We start from the raw sequence: 16,064 nt of genomic DNA, 5'->3' as shown, positions 1-16,064 counted from the left end.
TCCAGCTCCTTTTGTGGTCACAAAATTGCAAATGGAATTGAATGAAAAGCTGTTTGTTTTATACTAACCAACCTTTGAACCTTTTTCTCCTAAACAGCAAGTAGCCTTTCATCCAGCAGCTTGACCTAAGAAACCTGGAGGACACCATCAAAGAGAAGGTGGAGGCCACTTTTCACTGTTGTGCCGTTTCTAGGATGACCGTGAGATCTTCTGGGCAGAATTTCCCAAGGAAGCTGGGTACGAGGAAGAAGGCAGCAGCAAGACATGAAGAACTCCATGTAGGCAGAGACTGGGCCAACACCATAGCACAATTTACACATAACACCACTGGTTCATCGTAAAGGTTGGGCTCTCAAAGGAACTTGGTGATCTTGGCAGAAGAGAATGGACTGTGTACTCAACCTGAAGAGTGTAATCACGCTGGAAATGAACCGGGCTCCCTAAATGTCAGGGTTCGGTCAGCAATCTTTTGATCCTTTCCCCAGCAAGCGGAGTAGGTCAGAGCTTGCAAGGTTCCTGATCTAGATTCTGCTCACCTCCCATTCCCTGTGGGATTGTAAATCACAGAAGGCAAGCCATGGACCTGCACTGGGTCATGGACTATAGAAAGAGAAACTATACATGATAATTTCAGACTTTCAAGGTGCGCTGATTGATGGCCACCGCAAAGAACAATTTACTGTCTATGAATATGCTCTGCATCGACTGTGAACATTTGCAACCCATATCCAGGATATGCTTTGCTTAGCACAATTTCTCTTGTTCACGGACCATGACTGCGGTCGAGGACTGGCCTCCGGGTTGACTTGCTTCATTCCCATAAGACACAGCAGGCGTGTCACCTGGGAGGCCTTCCATTGCCTGGCAGAAGGATTCTTGGTGCATGATCTGCCCTGGAACAGGGCCGCCTGTCTTTTCTGGGTTGATATCCATATTGATTGCAGCTTCTTAATCTCTTCTCCATGGACTTAAATGGTAAAGAAACGGGGGGCCGCTTAGAGGAGCAGAACTGTGCGTGTGTGTGCGTGTGAGTGTATGAGCATGCACGCATGCATTTGAGTGCACAGGCATGTCTATCGATTATGGAATTTTATTGAAATATATGGAATTTTGTTGAAATATAAAGTTGCCGTCACGGCGAGCCTTTTTTCTAGTACAAGTCTCTCTTCTGTTACCAGTCTTTGGCCTGCCACCTACATCTGTATGAATTGCATAGTACCATGCCTGGCCAGGCCACTCTGTGATAGTCCATTAACCCTCCAGTCTATGTACCTCCGCGCATCCTACTCAGTCCCCCTTATTTTAACCAGTCATTGTACAATTGGACTGAAGAAATAAGCAGCAGGGGAGTTGATAATAAAACACAGAACAGGAGTACCAGAGTTACCATAATGGTAACTTTATCCAACTTGTACCTGCTGGATTTATTTTACCCCAGACAATTGGGGCTAATTCCAACACAGCCCAAGAAGAGAACGGTATACTATAGTGAAGGTGACCAAGCAAGCACCGAGTAGGGTAGGTTTTATAGACCCCCTTGGCCCTGGCAAGCATAATTACTGGAAGGGAAGAATCATGAAGGAATAGCAATGCTGAACTGAAGACACTGCCTGACTTTCATGTGTTGCTTTGGAGGTCAGGTTTTATTTATTTATTGCATTTTTAATGCGCTCTTTGCTACAGGAATTGTTTGTTTTTTCAATTGCATAATTGTGTTTTTTTTTTGTCTTGGTTGCGTATTTATAAAGCGCTTAAACACCCAGAGGTTTCTAAGCGCGGACCCGGGGATCGAACCTGTGTTGCTTCGTGTCGCCTTGTTTCCAAGGCGAGCACGTTGCCGTTAAGCCATCCTCCCAGGACAGAGTTTTCCCACCATGGGTCCACCACCAGGGATGAAAAAGGGCGAGCTGATCTCTGAGTCTCAGTCTTGTCTAGAAGGAAGGATCACGACACACATCCATCATAAAACTGTTGCATGATCCCGGGAAGCATGTTGGCAAGAAGTGCACACGGCCAACACATTTCTGTGATCAAATGCAAGTCTGGCATGACCATCGTGAGAAAGTAGTGGTGGTGGGTTGCCAAAATGTCCTGGTTCAGGGGGAAAGACATTTGAGGTCTGGTGGTACACAAATATCCCAGCAACTTAAAGTGTTTGTTCCAGGTTGCTTTATTCAGTGCACAGGTTGTATTATAGAATCCAGATAGGTACAGCGACATGTTACAGGAAAGGGAACACTCAAGGCACACAGAGCACTTCATCTTATGTAGCTCTCAGACACAAATTGACTCTCATGAAGCCACATACACAGTAGTCTCTCAGGATTCCACTCAGGGCCATGCAGAACTGTCAATCATCCCATCAGCAAGGATGCACAGGATTAAAAAGAGACCATAACGAATTCTGCGTGGCCTTGAATTGCAGCGCATTGATAGGGATGTTGAAGTTGCGCTTTTCCTTCAAGCCTCTGATGGAAAGGTTACTGCAGTTGCTTTTGGGCCTGGATTCCGATGGCTCCATTCCCACAGAAATCTGAGGCACAGGACTAAGAAAGACAGCCTGATAAAGGTTAGGTGCATGGGATCTTAGTGAAGGAGAGGGTGCAGTGACCGAGCTGAAGGGTCTGAATGATAATGGCCAGAGTGTCTGTTTATCCCAGTGTCTGAGATCAAGCCCTGGAACAGACTCAACTGGAGATGTGTGTGTAAAGACAGTTTTGATGCATGACTCCGCCAGTCCCAGAAGTCCAGGCCGAAGGGTGTTCTTGAAATACCGTGTCCCTGTTCACTATAACTTGCTTAGACACATGTGAAGAAGAAGGTGGGAGGGATCCAGGGCTATTGAAAGAAAAGCAATCTTCTGCAGTGGAAGGTGAGGCGATTTGGGAATGCTTAACAAACCTCCAGTGTCAAGCACAATCCCCATAACCAAGTAAAGGGCGGATTTAGCTGAATCCTGTTAGAGTAGGGTAGCCAGGCCACTGATCGAGACAAACAGACATCTTTTTACAGTGATGTGGTCACGTTCAAGATGCAGCGACTCGAGACAGAATCGCCATTGGGTCCAGAGGAGATAGTATTGGAGAACATACTTAAGCCCTTCATTGTAGTGCTTCCAGTGCCTTGTTCAGCCACGCAACTAACTTCATTGTAGAGTGCACTGGAGCTATTCAAGTCATTAATAACCTTCTCTGTAACACCACTCTGCCGGTTTGATTAAGGCTCCATATGGGCACACCCACTTGAAGGCTGGTCTTAGATCTTAAACTTTGCTGGAAGGAGATACTGGTTGAGGTCATGAGGATCAACACCAGTGCACAACCTCTGCATCTTTTCCTGCCCACGAAATACAGTGTGTGCTATCCTTTATCTTTTTGGTCCGATAGGCCAGGCTGTATTGCACCCAATTCCAGTAACATTTAAACTTCCTGCAAGAGCTCTGTTGAGACTGCTTCTGGGGGGCATAGACCTTCTCATAACTGAATGATGTGCCTTTGCTCTGCTGTCTCTTCCCCCAGGTTCAGCATGAGCTTCAACACTTCTTGATCATTTTTGGGGATAGTGCAGCAAAAGTGTTGAGCTTGTGTCAGAATATATAACCCGCCTTTACTACCGGTGGGTTACCGGTAAACTTGCCTTACCATTACTGGCACCCGATATCCCGGATATTACGGGTGCCGGCAACAGCAGCATGTTCACATTCCATGGAGTCCTACAGAACTCCATGGAATGGGTATGCCGTAACCACTGGCACTGGTAGTAGCAGTGCCAGTGATTGGGGCATTTCTTTGTCAGTAGCAGCCTGAACTCCTGGCAGGTCAGGCCTGCTGATAGTTCATTTCCCCTACCGGCAAACTCGGAGTGTACCTGTCTGGCAAATATGCCAGATCCGGTATTACCTGCATTGTTCCCGGCATTTTTACTGGACCAGCACACTCGTAATGCGGCGACTGGACATGATCCTCTTGATATTAGCCTGACAAAGGAAGGGACTGCTGCCTTGAGCTGCCGGGGATTTCAGGTCCATGGGGAAGGATGAGGTTCCTTTATCATTCGTCATAGCAACAGTAATCTGCATGGACCCAGAGCAATGAAAGCAGTGAAAAGGGCGGGTTCTGGGACCTATACTTTCCATCAAGAGCCTTCAAAAAGATTGGTTTGGTAAGTTTTGGTTCCATATTTTCTGCAGTTGGTGGATGTCTTGCGGTTGAATGGGGGCTTGTGAGATGATAAAATCAGGAAAATACCTTTTCCCTGTGAAGACAATACTTAAAGTGGCAAATCTGGGGCATTATGGGCCTTATAAAGTCTCATAACTAAATTCCTGTACAGTCCACTTACTCATCTTAGTCAGTACCATTGCCACTGTCTGTACCATCAAACGTCTGTCTCTTCGGCCCCATAGTAGAACATACTCTCCATTTATTAACCCACTGGATGGTCGTGCTCTTAATAGGGACTCCTATGTCCATGGCATCCTGAATGCATTCAGACCAGGGCTGTTCCACCTGAGAGGATTGCTTCATTCATTCTTCATCGTATTCAGTTCAGAGCAAAAGGAAATGGTGCTGACGTCAGCAGGGAGGATATCAGTCTGCATAATTCAGAAGCCTTGGTTGATGAATTTCCAGAACCTGATGAGCCTTGTTGTCAACAAAGAAGTAGAGTAATCTCCAAAAGTACTCACAAGGGGGAGGGGGGATTAAGGGATACATCAGACAAAAATGTTTGATGTTTAGGGAAGCAATTATTTTGTCAGGTGTGTCACCAATAAAGCTATGGGAAGAGATGGAGCACACGTGGTTTGGTACAGAGGTATAGATGTGGATATGAAGACTGCATTCCAATGTTCGCCCTCAAGGGGCAGAATACTCACTCTAAATCGCAAAGCCGGGCAATCAAATCCGGCTGGATAGGTAAAAGTGGCACCATGAGTGTCTCCTTGGCAGGTTCTGATGGTACCACTATTTGATCAGTGAAGGGTTCACAGACTTTTACATATTTTTTACTAAGATTTTTTTGCACACTGGTCTCTAGACTCCTAGCCAAACTGGCTCTTGGCACTGTGGAGAAAAGCAGAATTGAGGTTCAAGGGACATTAAATCTGTTTCTGGGCATGATCGAGGGGTGAGCCACACTGATCAAACAGTGGCTGCGTGGCACAGTGCTGTATCTTGGGCAAGGTCTCCAGTAGGTCAGGAGTGTATGTGATTTAAGGCTGTAGTCTTCACTTACAGGTTACATACTCTCTTAAGCCTTGAGCGTACATATAAGACATGAGACACCCACAGGCCACCTCATTCACGCACAGCTCAACCCCAGGGAAACCTTGCATAGAACATTGATTCAGAACCGTCTCTGCGCTTCACATGCAGTCAGCATTCACGAACAGTCTACCTCTAGCCACCGTGTCCAACAGGACATGCATGCAGGACACCACACACCACATCCAGAGGAGGAGTTGGGTCCAGCCCACATTGCACCAGAGCAATGCCGTTTCAGAACCTTGAAGGTGCATTTTTCCTGTTTAATTCCATGAAGGTAAATTGTTTTCGAGCCCCATTGTAAACCTCCTCTTGTGGGGGAGAGTTAGGTTACCATAGACTTGCAAGAGCATGTTCCAGCACCGCGCAAAGCTGCTCTCCCTATGCACTGAGCAGACAGATGTGACTTAAACAGCTTATCAATCTCTGGGGACGATGGGAATGCGGCTAGGCCCTTTCACCTCCTTCAGTTTACTCCTTATGGGCCCTATGTGCGAGAACTGGCCACATTGTTTATCCGTAACAAGCATCTCTGAAAGAACCCAGGCGACAGCAATCAGCCATGGACTTGATGGTTATTCCTCAGGGAAGAGACACTGATATCTCTGTGGGTAAACACAAGAAACATGGCGTCAATCCAGAATGCTGGCTGGCCAGGCCGGAAGTGTAAACATAGCAGAAAAAGCATGTACGGCATAGGACCGACTGACATTGAAGAAATGATACTGACACTTGGGTGAACCCGTTTAACTTCCCTCCGGCTGTCAGATAACAAGGACGGAATGATGGAGTGCTGTCATTCAGGGAAGTGGTGTGGCCGGTACATGCATTCATCTTTTATAACGTGCTTAATAGCGGCGGGACCTGGATTCGAACCCGTGCTGCTCTGAGCTATCCTCCCAGCCTACTACTGCGGTGCCAGACTGTGCACAAGAAGATTAGGCTACATATTTAAGAAGGCCTTTCAGTGGATGCAAGGTGGCATGCCTCCAAATGGTTGGGCCAATGGGGTTGGGGGGATACAATGAACTACAAATTCATGGCAATTTAGTTGCCTGTTCGTGAATCGTTCCTCCATCACCCATTCAACAATTAACTTCTGAAGTCTATCCACAGGGACCCCTGGGGCGCTGCCACGTCACACAGTGCTAACATTCCTAGAGGGGCGAGTGACACTAGATCTTTCTGTATTGCAAAAATCACAGCTTGTTGCTTTTTGTGGAGGGATGGCAACTCACCCCCCTATGGAATGGACCACCCAACGAGCGTCAGCCTCATTGTCCCCTAATGAGAACCTTTGAGGCGCTGGTACACGCCAGCATGACCCGCATAGGAGCAGCAGGAGGACCGGGCAGTTTGCATGGTACTTTTTCATTCATTTTATTTTTTAAATAAATATATTTGTTTACAAATTGGTAAAAAGTTGAAAATTAATCTGCAACCTTATCATCAGTCCTGACTTAAGAAAGTTATTAATGGTGATATTTGTCATGCTTCCCCTGCTTCCGGTCCAAGTACCTCTGTGATGCTGGCAACTAATGACTGCACTTAGGACATCCGTTTGGCAAAAAGATGTTCTTGGAGGCTGGTGCTTCGATAGAGTCCCAACAAAGAGATATTTGAGCCCATTCTCATTCCGGCACACTGCAAAACCACCACTTGGCCAACTTCACCGTGCCCTGTTTTGCTGTTCCATTGGCGCTCAGGCAAGATGTATAAACCGTACATTAAGTTGACTTTGTTGGCTTTCCCTACAAGTTCATGCGTTTGCGTGTTCCTTCCTTTTTTTTCGGTGCCCTAACTTGTCACCGGGTGTGACATGGGGTTGCACTTTTAGGTATGCTCTTGTTAAATCGACCTATGTTTGGCCGATTACATTTTGGTCTCCACTTATTAATCGTGGCGACCTATATGTACATGTATTTGGATTTGGGGGAACTAGAGGGGTACTATGGGGTGGTGGTGGGAAAGGGAGCATGCAGGTCGAGGAGGCAGCATGCAGGGGGAAGCCCCCCATACAAAGACTCCCATGAAAGAACAAAATGGGGTGGTCAACCATGGTTGCCTAAAAAAGTGGCGACCAACATGAATTTGATCAAACAGAGGTTGATTTAACAGCATTGCACAGCACTGTTAACGAAGCTCACTGTTTGCTCCCATGTTAGGGTAGGGTGTGTCCTCTGCTTTACAAGCAGAGTTGTATGCATTTTATTTTCTTGACATGTGCTCTCTCTGACTTGCTCTGCTTGGGTGACCCTGATACCTCTCTCCTCAGTCTGTGCCGGGTAGATCGGAGGTTCCTATGTCTAATCATCCGCGACATTTGATCAGATGGGGTGGACTCTGTTTCTTTTCTTTCCTCCCATCTTTTGGATTCCTGAAAGGAACATCATCCTGTGGCAGAGCAATAGCCAGACAATGATGAAATAATAATGTTACCATGCCAGTATCTAGCAGGAACATCTAGAAAGTTTGTGAGGTTATGTTAAACACGGGAATTTAACACCCTTGTGATGTAAATCTGGACAGTGCAGTATTGCAGAGGGGGTAACATCTCTCCTCACCCTCTTTCACCCTTTTAAGGCTTTTTATTGTTGCCTTGGTCCAAAGTGATCTGATGGTTAGAAGTCTGAGGGAACAGGGAGTGGGTGCAGAGAGAACTAGGGTGGCATTTGTGTGAATATGTTTATGGATTGATTGATTGATAAATGACATTAATAAAGCACGCCTATACCCCAAAGGGTCTCGGGGGGAGGAGGGCCTTATCAAATATTACATAGTGAAAGAAGAGTGTGTTCAGATGATTTACAGAAAGACAACAGGGAGAAGGCATTTCTAGGTTTGAGAGGCATACACAAAGTGGCGCCCATTCTTATATGTCATTGGCTCATTCTTCTTAGAAACCTACCATGGGATACAGAGGGAGATTGTGCATCAAATATTTGGTATTTGGGAGGTCCACACTTTTATTGTTGAGGCAGGAGAGTTTCTAATAAATCAGGTTCACAATGTTAACTGGAGCAATGATTTCCTGGCCGCGGGGATCTGATCCTTCCTCTGTAGACCACAGACAATGCATTCTGCTTTCTTCTGTTTTCTTTTGAGGTTTCCTAATAAACCCACCGCAAGACTAGCAAAAGGAGCATTAGCATGATCTGGCCTGGAGTTAGTAGCAGCTTTAAAAACCAATGCTCCCAGTTGACATGGGGTATTAGGGTCATGGACTCATTGAAGAGAAATGCTAGATGATTTAATTTGCTATTGAAATGAGGGTCAATTTCAAGCAAAGGTGGAATGTGGATATCAGGGAGCCCCTTCGCGTTGTTGTTGCTTTGTAAAACTATCTCAGTTTTATAGCATTTTAATTGGAGAACAAAATCTATTCATCCATCCTTGAATGTCAAGAAGTCCTTGTTGTAATCAGTGAAATTGCTACCTATGCCAATTACTTGCATATACACATGTGTGTCGCCAGCAAAAGATTGAATGAGGACAGGAAACTATATTGAAGATTAAATATATGAACCAGCTAGACATTAAATAAGACCGAGGACAGTGGCGTATCCTGAGGACTTCAAATGCATCCTTCACAGTAGAGGAAGAGAAAGACCCTACCTGGACCTGCTCTTTTCTGTTTGATAGACTGGAACTAAACCAATTCGGAGCCGTATTTGAAACCCCGACCAGTGATGACGTCTCTAAGAGCTGGTGGTGGTGAACTCTATCAAACACAGCGGACATATAAAGCATGATAAGTACACCCCCCATCTCTTCATCTACTCTGGCAAGAACATCTTCCAGAAGCCAAAAAAGAGATGTTTGGGGAACTAACAAAGTTTCTAACCAAGAAAATGCTGCAGTCTGCTGTCTGCCACCATTTCCTTAGATTTGGAAATGAGGCGGAGTTTGGTAACCGGCTGTGATGAAATGACTAATGCGCTGCAGGAGTATGAGTGAGGAGTAGTGGCTAAACTGCCTACACAGCTACACACTATTACTAAACCAGCAGTGATTCCAATTGTAAAAGTGAAACAGGGGTTGTATACTAATTGACCTTTTCACAATTGACCTTGGAAGAATTGACCTCGGGAGAATTGACCTAATTTAGAAGGTCAATTAGGACATATATGGGGGGAACCCCCCGCAAAACCCCACCCAATCCAAAAAACCCTGCAACCCTCCACCCAATCCCCTTATATTATTTATAATCCAAAACCAACCCAATACATATATAAAATAACCAAAATAACGTAAAGGTCAATTGTGCAGAAGGTCAATTAGGACCACTATAATTACGTAAATTGTGCAAAAGGTCAATTGTAAAAGGTCAATTTGGTTAATGCAGAAAAAGGCACTGCCTGAAAGGTATACATACACCCATCACCTGTTTAAGAAAGTGGGCCACGGGCTGGCTACACCCTTTAGGAGGGTTGTGAGCTGGTACAGATGCAGCACAAACAATACGACGATGGTACTAGAATAAAAGAATGTCAAACCAATGTTCTACAAATTATGAACTGCAATTAACCTAACAATGCACACAACTACTTAAAAACACAAATGACCCACTGCAGTAAGGAAAAACACAGAGAGAGCAGACTTTAAAATAAAGGGGGCACTCTGGGTTTGTAGACGGCTTCTCAGCAGAAAATGTTCAAATTCAATGAAAATGTCTTTTAAAAGATAGAGAGTTGGCCCTTTAAGGCAGGCGAGATGGGCAGAACTACTTCAAAAACCCATAGTTCTTGTTCTGGGGCTTCCTACGAGCTTCCTGAGGCGGTGATTCAGCATTGGGTTAGTGAGCTGGTCTTCTGGGTTCAACATGCATTGCGGTGCAAGTAGCAATGGCACGTGGCACGGAGAAGCTTGGGACAGGCAGGTGTTGTCCAGGTCAGTGCCGCCCACAATGGATTGAGGCGGGAACAAGTGTCCAGGGCTGTTCCTTGAATTCTGGGTTGCTGGGTGATCCAGACCAGGGTCTCCAGGTTAACATGTGGCCTTTTAACTGACATTCCCAACCATGTAGGTTTGAAGAGGACACTTGCGGTCTGGCACCACCAGTGGCACGCTACTGGGTACCAGGCCTTATCCACACAGTAATTTCATGCCAAAGATGTCTTTGGGGTGGTTTGGAAGAAGAGCTTCCCTCTTCTTTGGAATCTTCTGTCTTCGCTCTATGGTAGAGGTGACTGCTTCTTGTTTTGAAGTACAAAGATGAAGCAACTAGAGAAGTGTTTCCTTGCCTTATAAAGGCAACATCCTGCAGGGGGTTGTACAAAGCAAGTCTCTTATCAGGGGCCTCATCCAGGCCGCAGTAACCAGTTTCCCAATATCCAGAGTGCTTTGTCTGCAGGAAATGGGGAAGGGCAAGAAATGTAGGTGGGAGCCCTAGCAGAAAAAAAGATGGTGAAACCCCTTTCCTGACCGACCCTCTCCTATGAGTACTGTAACTCTACCCCTTCCCATGTCTGCTGACTTCAAAAGGACATCAGTGTGAGAGCGGCTTTGTTATGTCCGGAATTAATTTGAAGCACCATTTCCAAGAGGACCCCAGGGGTGGGTCCCTGTGCCCTTAGAGGTAGGACTTGGCCTTTATCAGGGGGATCAAAAGAGCAGTTTTCTTAATGTTGTCCCATATGGCTGTTGTGTAAACCATGGCCAGATGGTTATTACACATCAGCCCTGTCATGGTGGCTGAAGCACTGCTCACCAAGCTGAAATTAATATTACATCCAAATGCTGTGGCTGTATAATTATGTGAGCCTACTGGCCAGCATGTCATAACAAGACATGGCTTATATTTACAATTTAACGTTCCCAACCGCCACATGCTAAGGTAGGCAATGGGCTGATCCCACCCCATGTGAGTTTAGATGCCCTAAAGCCTCTTCAATTCCAGATTCACATATGAATTCCTGCCCATTGTCAAGGAACTTTAGAACTGGAGCACTGAATAAACCATCTTTTAGCTGCTGAAAAGCTGGTTACCACGCAAAAAACCAATGCCTACCTGTGGGATCTGCATAGCCACAAACATGAAGAGGGGTCCCGTCTCAGTGATGACTACCGAGGGGGCATCCCAACTGAGAGAATGTTCCCTTTCTCTTACAAGAACACCCAACCACATGAAGTGGAATTATTGAGGTTTAAGTCTCCCCTCCTGACTTCACAGAACCCTGGCAAGAGTGAAAATAGCACACTTATTCCTTCATTTATACACCCACCTAGGCCAGAACAATGATTTAATAAACTGTCAGATATCCCAGTCATCTCTGAGTGACCAGCCATAATTTCAGGAGCGATATCCGGAAGAAACCTCCTGGGGCCTGGGAGAACAACCAATCGATTGCTCCACCATGCCTCAGAATTCTCGGCCTCACTGTTTTTGAACATGCCACGGACATTTACCTGGGCCTGCTCGATGTTTTGGAATAGAACAGGGCTCTTTCCCTGCACCGGCACCACGGCACCCCGGCCTGTTTCCACTGACCCACCCAAGTGGCACATTCTATCTGTTCCTGGCAAAATTGTAACTGGCTCGTGTCTCCCACTGAAGACAACTTGCTCAGTTGTGGTAGAGCCTTCAGTTCTGCAGCTACCTGGACCTCCATCTCAGGTTCTTGTTCTATGCCAGTAGCCAACCCGGAAAATCCTTTGGGTGTTGACAGTGATGATTCCCCAAAGGTAGGGGCACCCTCAATCTTCTTTCAGTGCTTTCTGGCAAGCCATTTGTCTAGGATTTCCCTTTGAACTTACCCTCCTTATGCTTACTGCTATCAGACGCCTCTGTGTTAAGCAGAGCGTCAAGCTGGCGCTTCGTACCTGATGTTCCTGGCGACGGTGGAGTTGACGCCAGACTGCCTTGGGATCAGTAGATAAGGTGACATGAGAAACCATCCCAAGACCCACCAGAATGTGACCAGGGGATCCTGGATCAGTTCTCCACGCCACCGGACAGCACTTCCCAGATTTACGTGGCACAGGAACAGTGCAAGCTGATGGTGACAAGTCCAAGGGTCCGGTCAGAATGGATGATGGTAGATCCAAAGGTCTGGTCAGGAGTAGCAGAAGACAGTTACCAGTCAGCACGGGATCCACACCAGTAGCACAAGGAGAAGGGAAGCAAGGCAAAAGAGGAAGGAAGGGAGCAGGCAGCACAAGGGAAGGAGCAGATGGCAGGCCACAGAAAGGCAAGAGGGCCAGGGCACAGAGAGCAGGAGCAAGTCTTCAAGGTGCAAGGCAACAAGCAGCGAGGACAGACACCCGTAGAGAAGCACAAGTGCTTGTGCACACGTTAAGACACAATGCACTGTGCTTCCCCGCATGCATTTTTTTAAAAAAAAAAACTTTATTTAATTAGCTTGACAATCCATTGAGGACAAAAGAACAACACACAAAACTGCTCAGATAAGGTACATCACGGCATCAGCCTGCAACTCATACAAAGATTCCACAATACAATACATTATTATCCCATGGAACATTTAGCGTGGATGCTGGAGGAAGGATTGCGCCTTGCGCTTGAGGGGAGTCGAGTCTCACAGAGAGCTACTGAGGAGAATGGGAGGGAGAGGAAGTACCAGAGTCTGAGGTGGAGGACAGGGCAGACATGTGTTCGCAAAATCGTCGCCAGATGTCCCTAGGTCTAGAGTGTGGGTGTTGCGTGGCCCCCCAGGCCTCCTCGGTGTCGTGCGCCCAGGTGACCGCCCGAAGCCATTGGCACGTGTGGGCGCCCTGGGGCGAAGCCAGCACAGTAGTATACAGTGCACTGCCAGCAACATACATAGTCCCGCTAACTTCCTAGAGTCGCGTTTGAGACTGGAGAGCTCATGGAAGAGGCAGCGCATAGGAGAAGGATCTATGGTGCAGTCTAGTATGTCTGACATAGAAGTGCATATGTCCTGCCAGTATTGTGTTAGGTGTGAGCAATGCCAGATCATATGCAGGTAAGTAGCTTGGTCGCTTCCACATCTGGGGCAGCGAGGCGAGAACTCCTGGAACATGCGGTGTAATTTAGCTAGTGTGTGGTGATACCTGTGTAGTACCTTGAACTGAACCAACTTAAACCTGGAGTTGTAAGACACCTCCTGGGTACGTGAACACATTCGAGACCAGCGCTCATCAGTAATCTCGACTCTGAGGTCTTCCTCTAATTTGAGTTTTAGTTTGACAAAGGAGGTGGCGGCTCTGGTCTGCAGCATGTTATCGAGTCGAGATACTTTCCCTCTGAAGGCATCGGAAGAACACAGTTCAGTTATTACAGGGTCGTCCAGAGGGATTGCAGGAAACTCGGATATTTGGCTTTGAGGCCTCCGAAGCGAGGAATATTGCAACCACGCTGATGGTTTACGCTTAAGGGGTAAAGGAAGGTCAGACTACTCCAGGAAGTTGTCCCCTCTAAATACATTGCGTAGAGTTAGGAAGCCAGCTTCCGACCAGCGGGAGACTATGGATTGAGGGATAAATGGGACATCAGGGAGAAAATTCCAGAGTGGAAGGTCACCATGAAATGGATTAGGCGTTGCAACCATTACCCATATTTTAGTAAGTGCGAGTGATGTGCTAACCACAGGGTCCGGTGAGTCAGGATCGGGTGGGATGGGCTTGAGAATGAGGGAGCCAATCGTTCGTTCGCTAACCTTTAGTTTTTCAAGTCGGACATGAGGAGGGGGGTCCTCTGTACTGAACCAGTAGCAAGCAAATTGGGATTGAGCAACTACCCAGTATCTGAGAAAGTCGGGGGCGCCAAACCCACCCATTTCCTTGGGAGTGGTGAGTGTAGTAAGTTTGAGCCGGACTGCACCGGAGTGCCAAAGGAAGGTGTTAGTAATGCCACGTAATTTCTTGAAGAAACTGTCGCCCGTCCATAATGGAATGTTTGTAAAGTGGTATAGGAGTTGGGGCAACACAACCATTTTAAGGATACCAATTCTACCCGCTAAGGAAATGGGAAGTCTGGCCCAACTTGCAGTTTTGGTGGATAGGTTGGCTAAGTAATTCTGATAGTTGTCGGCTCGCAACTGCTCAACGTGCCGAGAGACCGCCACTCCTAGGGAGGTGAAGGTTGAATGGGACCAAGTGAAACCCTGAAGGTCGGTCGGTGGTTGTGTATTGTCTATGAGAGGAAATAAGGTCGATTTAGAGTAGTTTACTTTGAGACCAGATATCTGACCAAATCGGGTCACGTCGTGTAGGATTGGAGCTAGCTTGGCTTCTGGGGAGTGGATGTAAAGCAAGGCGTCGTCGGCGTATAAGGAAACAATATCTGCTTGCCCCGCCATGCGAAAGCCCCTGTGGGAATGTGATAGGCGCATCATGTCTGCAAAGGGTTCAATCGCTATTGCGAAAATTAGCGGGGAGAAGGGACACCCCTGTCGCGTCCCTCTGGCTATCTGAAAAAGGGTGGAGCATCTATCCTCGGTGAGGACTCTAGCCACTGGGTTGGTATAGAGGAGTCTGACCCAGGATTGAAAGTTGCAACCAAATCCACATTTTGCCATGACTGTGGACTCTAGCCACTGGGTTGGTATAGAGGAGTCTGACCCAGGATTGAAAGTTGGAACCAAATCCACATTTTGCCATGACTCGCCACAAATATTCCCAAGACACTGAGTCAAAAGCCTTTTGCATGTCCAGGGTGGCTGCCACTGCCTGTGTATTTGAGTTGATCCTACTGATCACATTGAAGAGCCGCCTAAGGTTTAGTGATGTGTACCTACCTGGGACGAAACCTGCCTGGTCAGGATGTATGATGTGGGGCATGAGTGGAGCAAGGCGGTTAGCCCGTAGTTTAGCATATATTTTAACGTCACAGTTTATTAGCGGGAGGGGGCGATATGAGCCACATAGGTTAGGAGGTTTACCAGGTTTGAGGAGAACTGTTATCATGGCCTCACAGAGAGAGGGGGGGGGTGTGCCTACCTCGCAGGCCTCCTCCCATAGTGCTAGTAATTGTGGAGCCAAGATAGATTTATACCGCTTGTAAAAGTCCATGGGGAGACCGTCTGGGCCGGGGGCCTTGCCCGCGGCGAGTGTCTCGATGGCCTTGGTCAGCTCTTCGACGGTGAAGGGTCTCTCTAGGGAAACGGAGGCATCCATAGATAGGGTCGTGAGAGGGAGTTCCTCCAGATAGGTGTTGATTTCCGAGACATGGGGTTCATAGGTTTTCGCGTACAGGGATGTGTAAAATGTAAGGAACTCTGTGTTGATGTCCTGAGATGAGGTAGCCAGCGTACCATCAGCCATTTCAATTGCCGGGATGCTGGGGGCGCCAAACTCGTGGTGAATTAGCCTGGCCAGTACGGGGCCTGGCCGCTCGCCCTCCCCGTATCGTCTAACTGCTGGGGATCATCAAGGAATTTAACTTCACGCTCTGCAAGGCCGCGGAATCTATCCAGCTCCTGACCCAGTGTTGCCAGTGCCGTGAGAGAGTGATCTGGTGCATATTGGGATTCCAGGGTGGCCAGGGATGATTCGCTGTCAGCGATATCTTCCCAAATATTTTTCAGAATGCCACAACCTTTAGCTATGGCAATACCCCTGACATATGCTTTGAATGATTCCCAGAGGGTGGACCGTGAGGATACTGAATCTGTGTTGACCTAAAAAAACTCCTCAATGGAGGACTCAAGTTCGCAGGCGAAGGTTTGGTCCAGGAGGACATGGGGTCTCATTTTCCATTGCCTAGTCTTTCCAGAGTCATGCCCCCAGGTTAGAGAGACGACCACCGGGGAGTGATCGGACAGTGTTCTGGGGAGGATTGCCAGGTGAGATAGGCGTCTAATTAGTATGTCGGACACA

The 16,064-nt window shown here is 47.2% G+C and overlaps 1 protein-coding gene across 3 annotated transcripts in view; it reads left to right on the top strand.

Annotated features, from left to right (window-relative positions):
* Positions 1–1,147, top strand: part of LOC138472772 (anoctamin-7-like) — a 439,062-nt gene extending 437,915 nt beyond the window's left edge. For all 3 annotated transcript variants that reach the window (XM_069611107.1, XM_069611106.1, XM_069611105.1), the window contains one exon: positions 98–1,147. In XM_069611107.1, coding sequence (XP_069467208.1) covers positions 98–124 — 27 coding nt within the window. In that variant the 3' untranslated portion in view covers positions 125–1,147. The remainder of the gene's footprint in view (positions 1–97) is intronic.
* The last annotated feature ends 14,917 nt before the right edge of the window (positions 1,148–16,064 follow it).

Source organism: Ambystoma mexicanum, chromosome 8 (genome assembly GCF_040938575.1).
Source record: "Ambystoma mexicanum isolate Mex_15411 chromosome 8, UKY_AmexF1_1, whole genome shotgun sequence".
In the NCBI taxonomy this organism is placed as follows: Eukaryota; Metazoa; Chordata; class Amphibia; order Caudata; family Ambystomatidae; genus Ambystoma; species Ambystoma mexicanum.
Note: the sequence above shows the minus strand (reverse complement) of the source record. Positions and strands in the feature narration are given on the sequence as shown.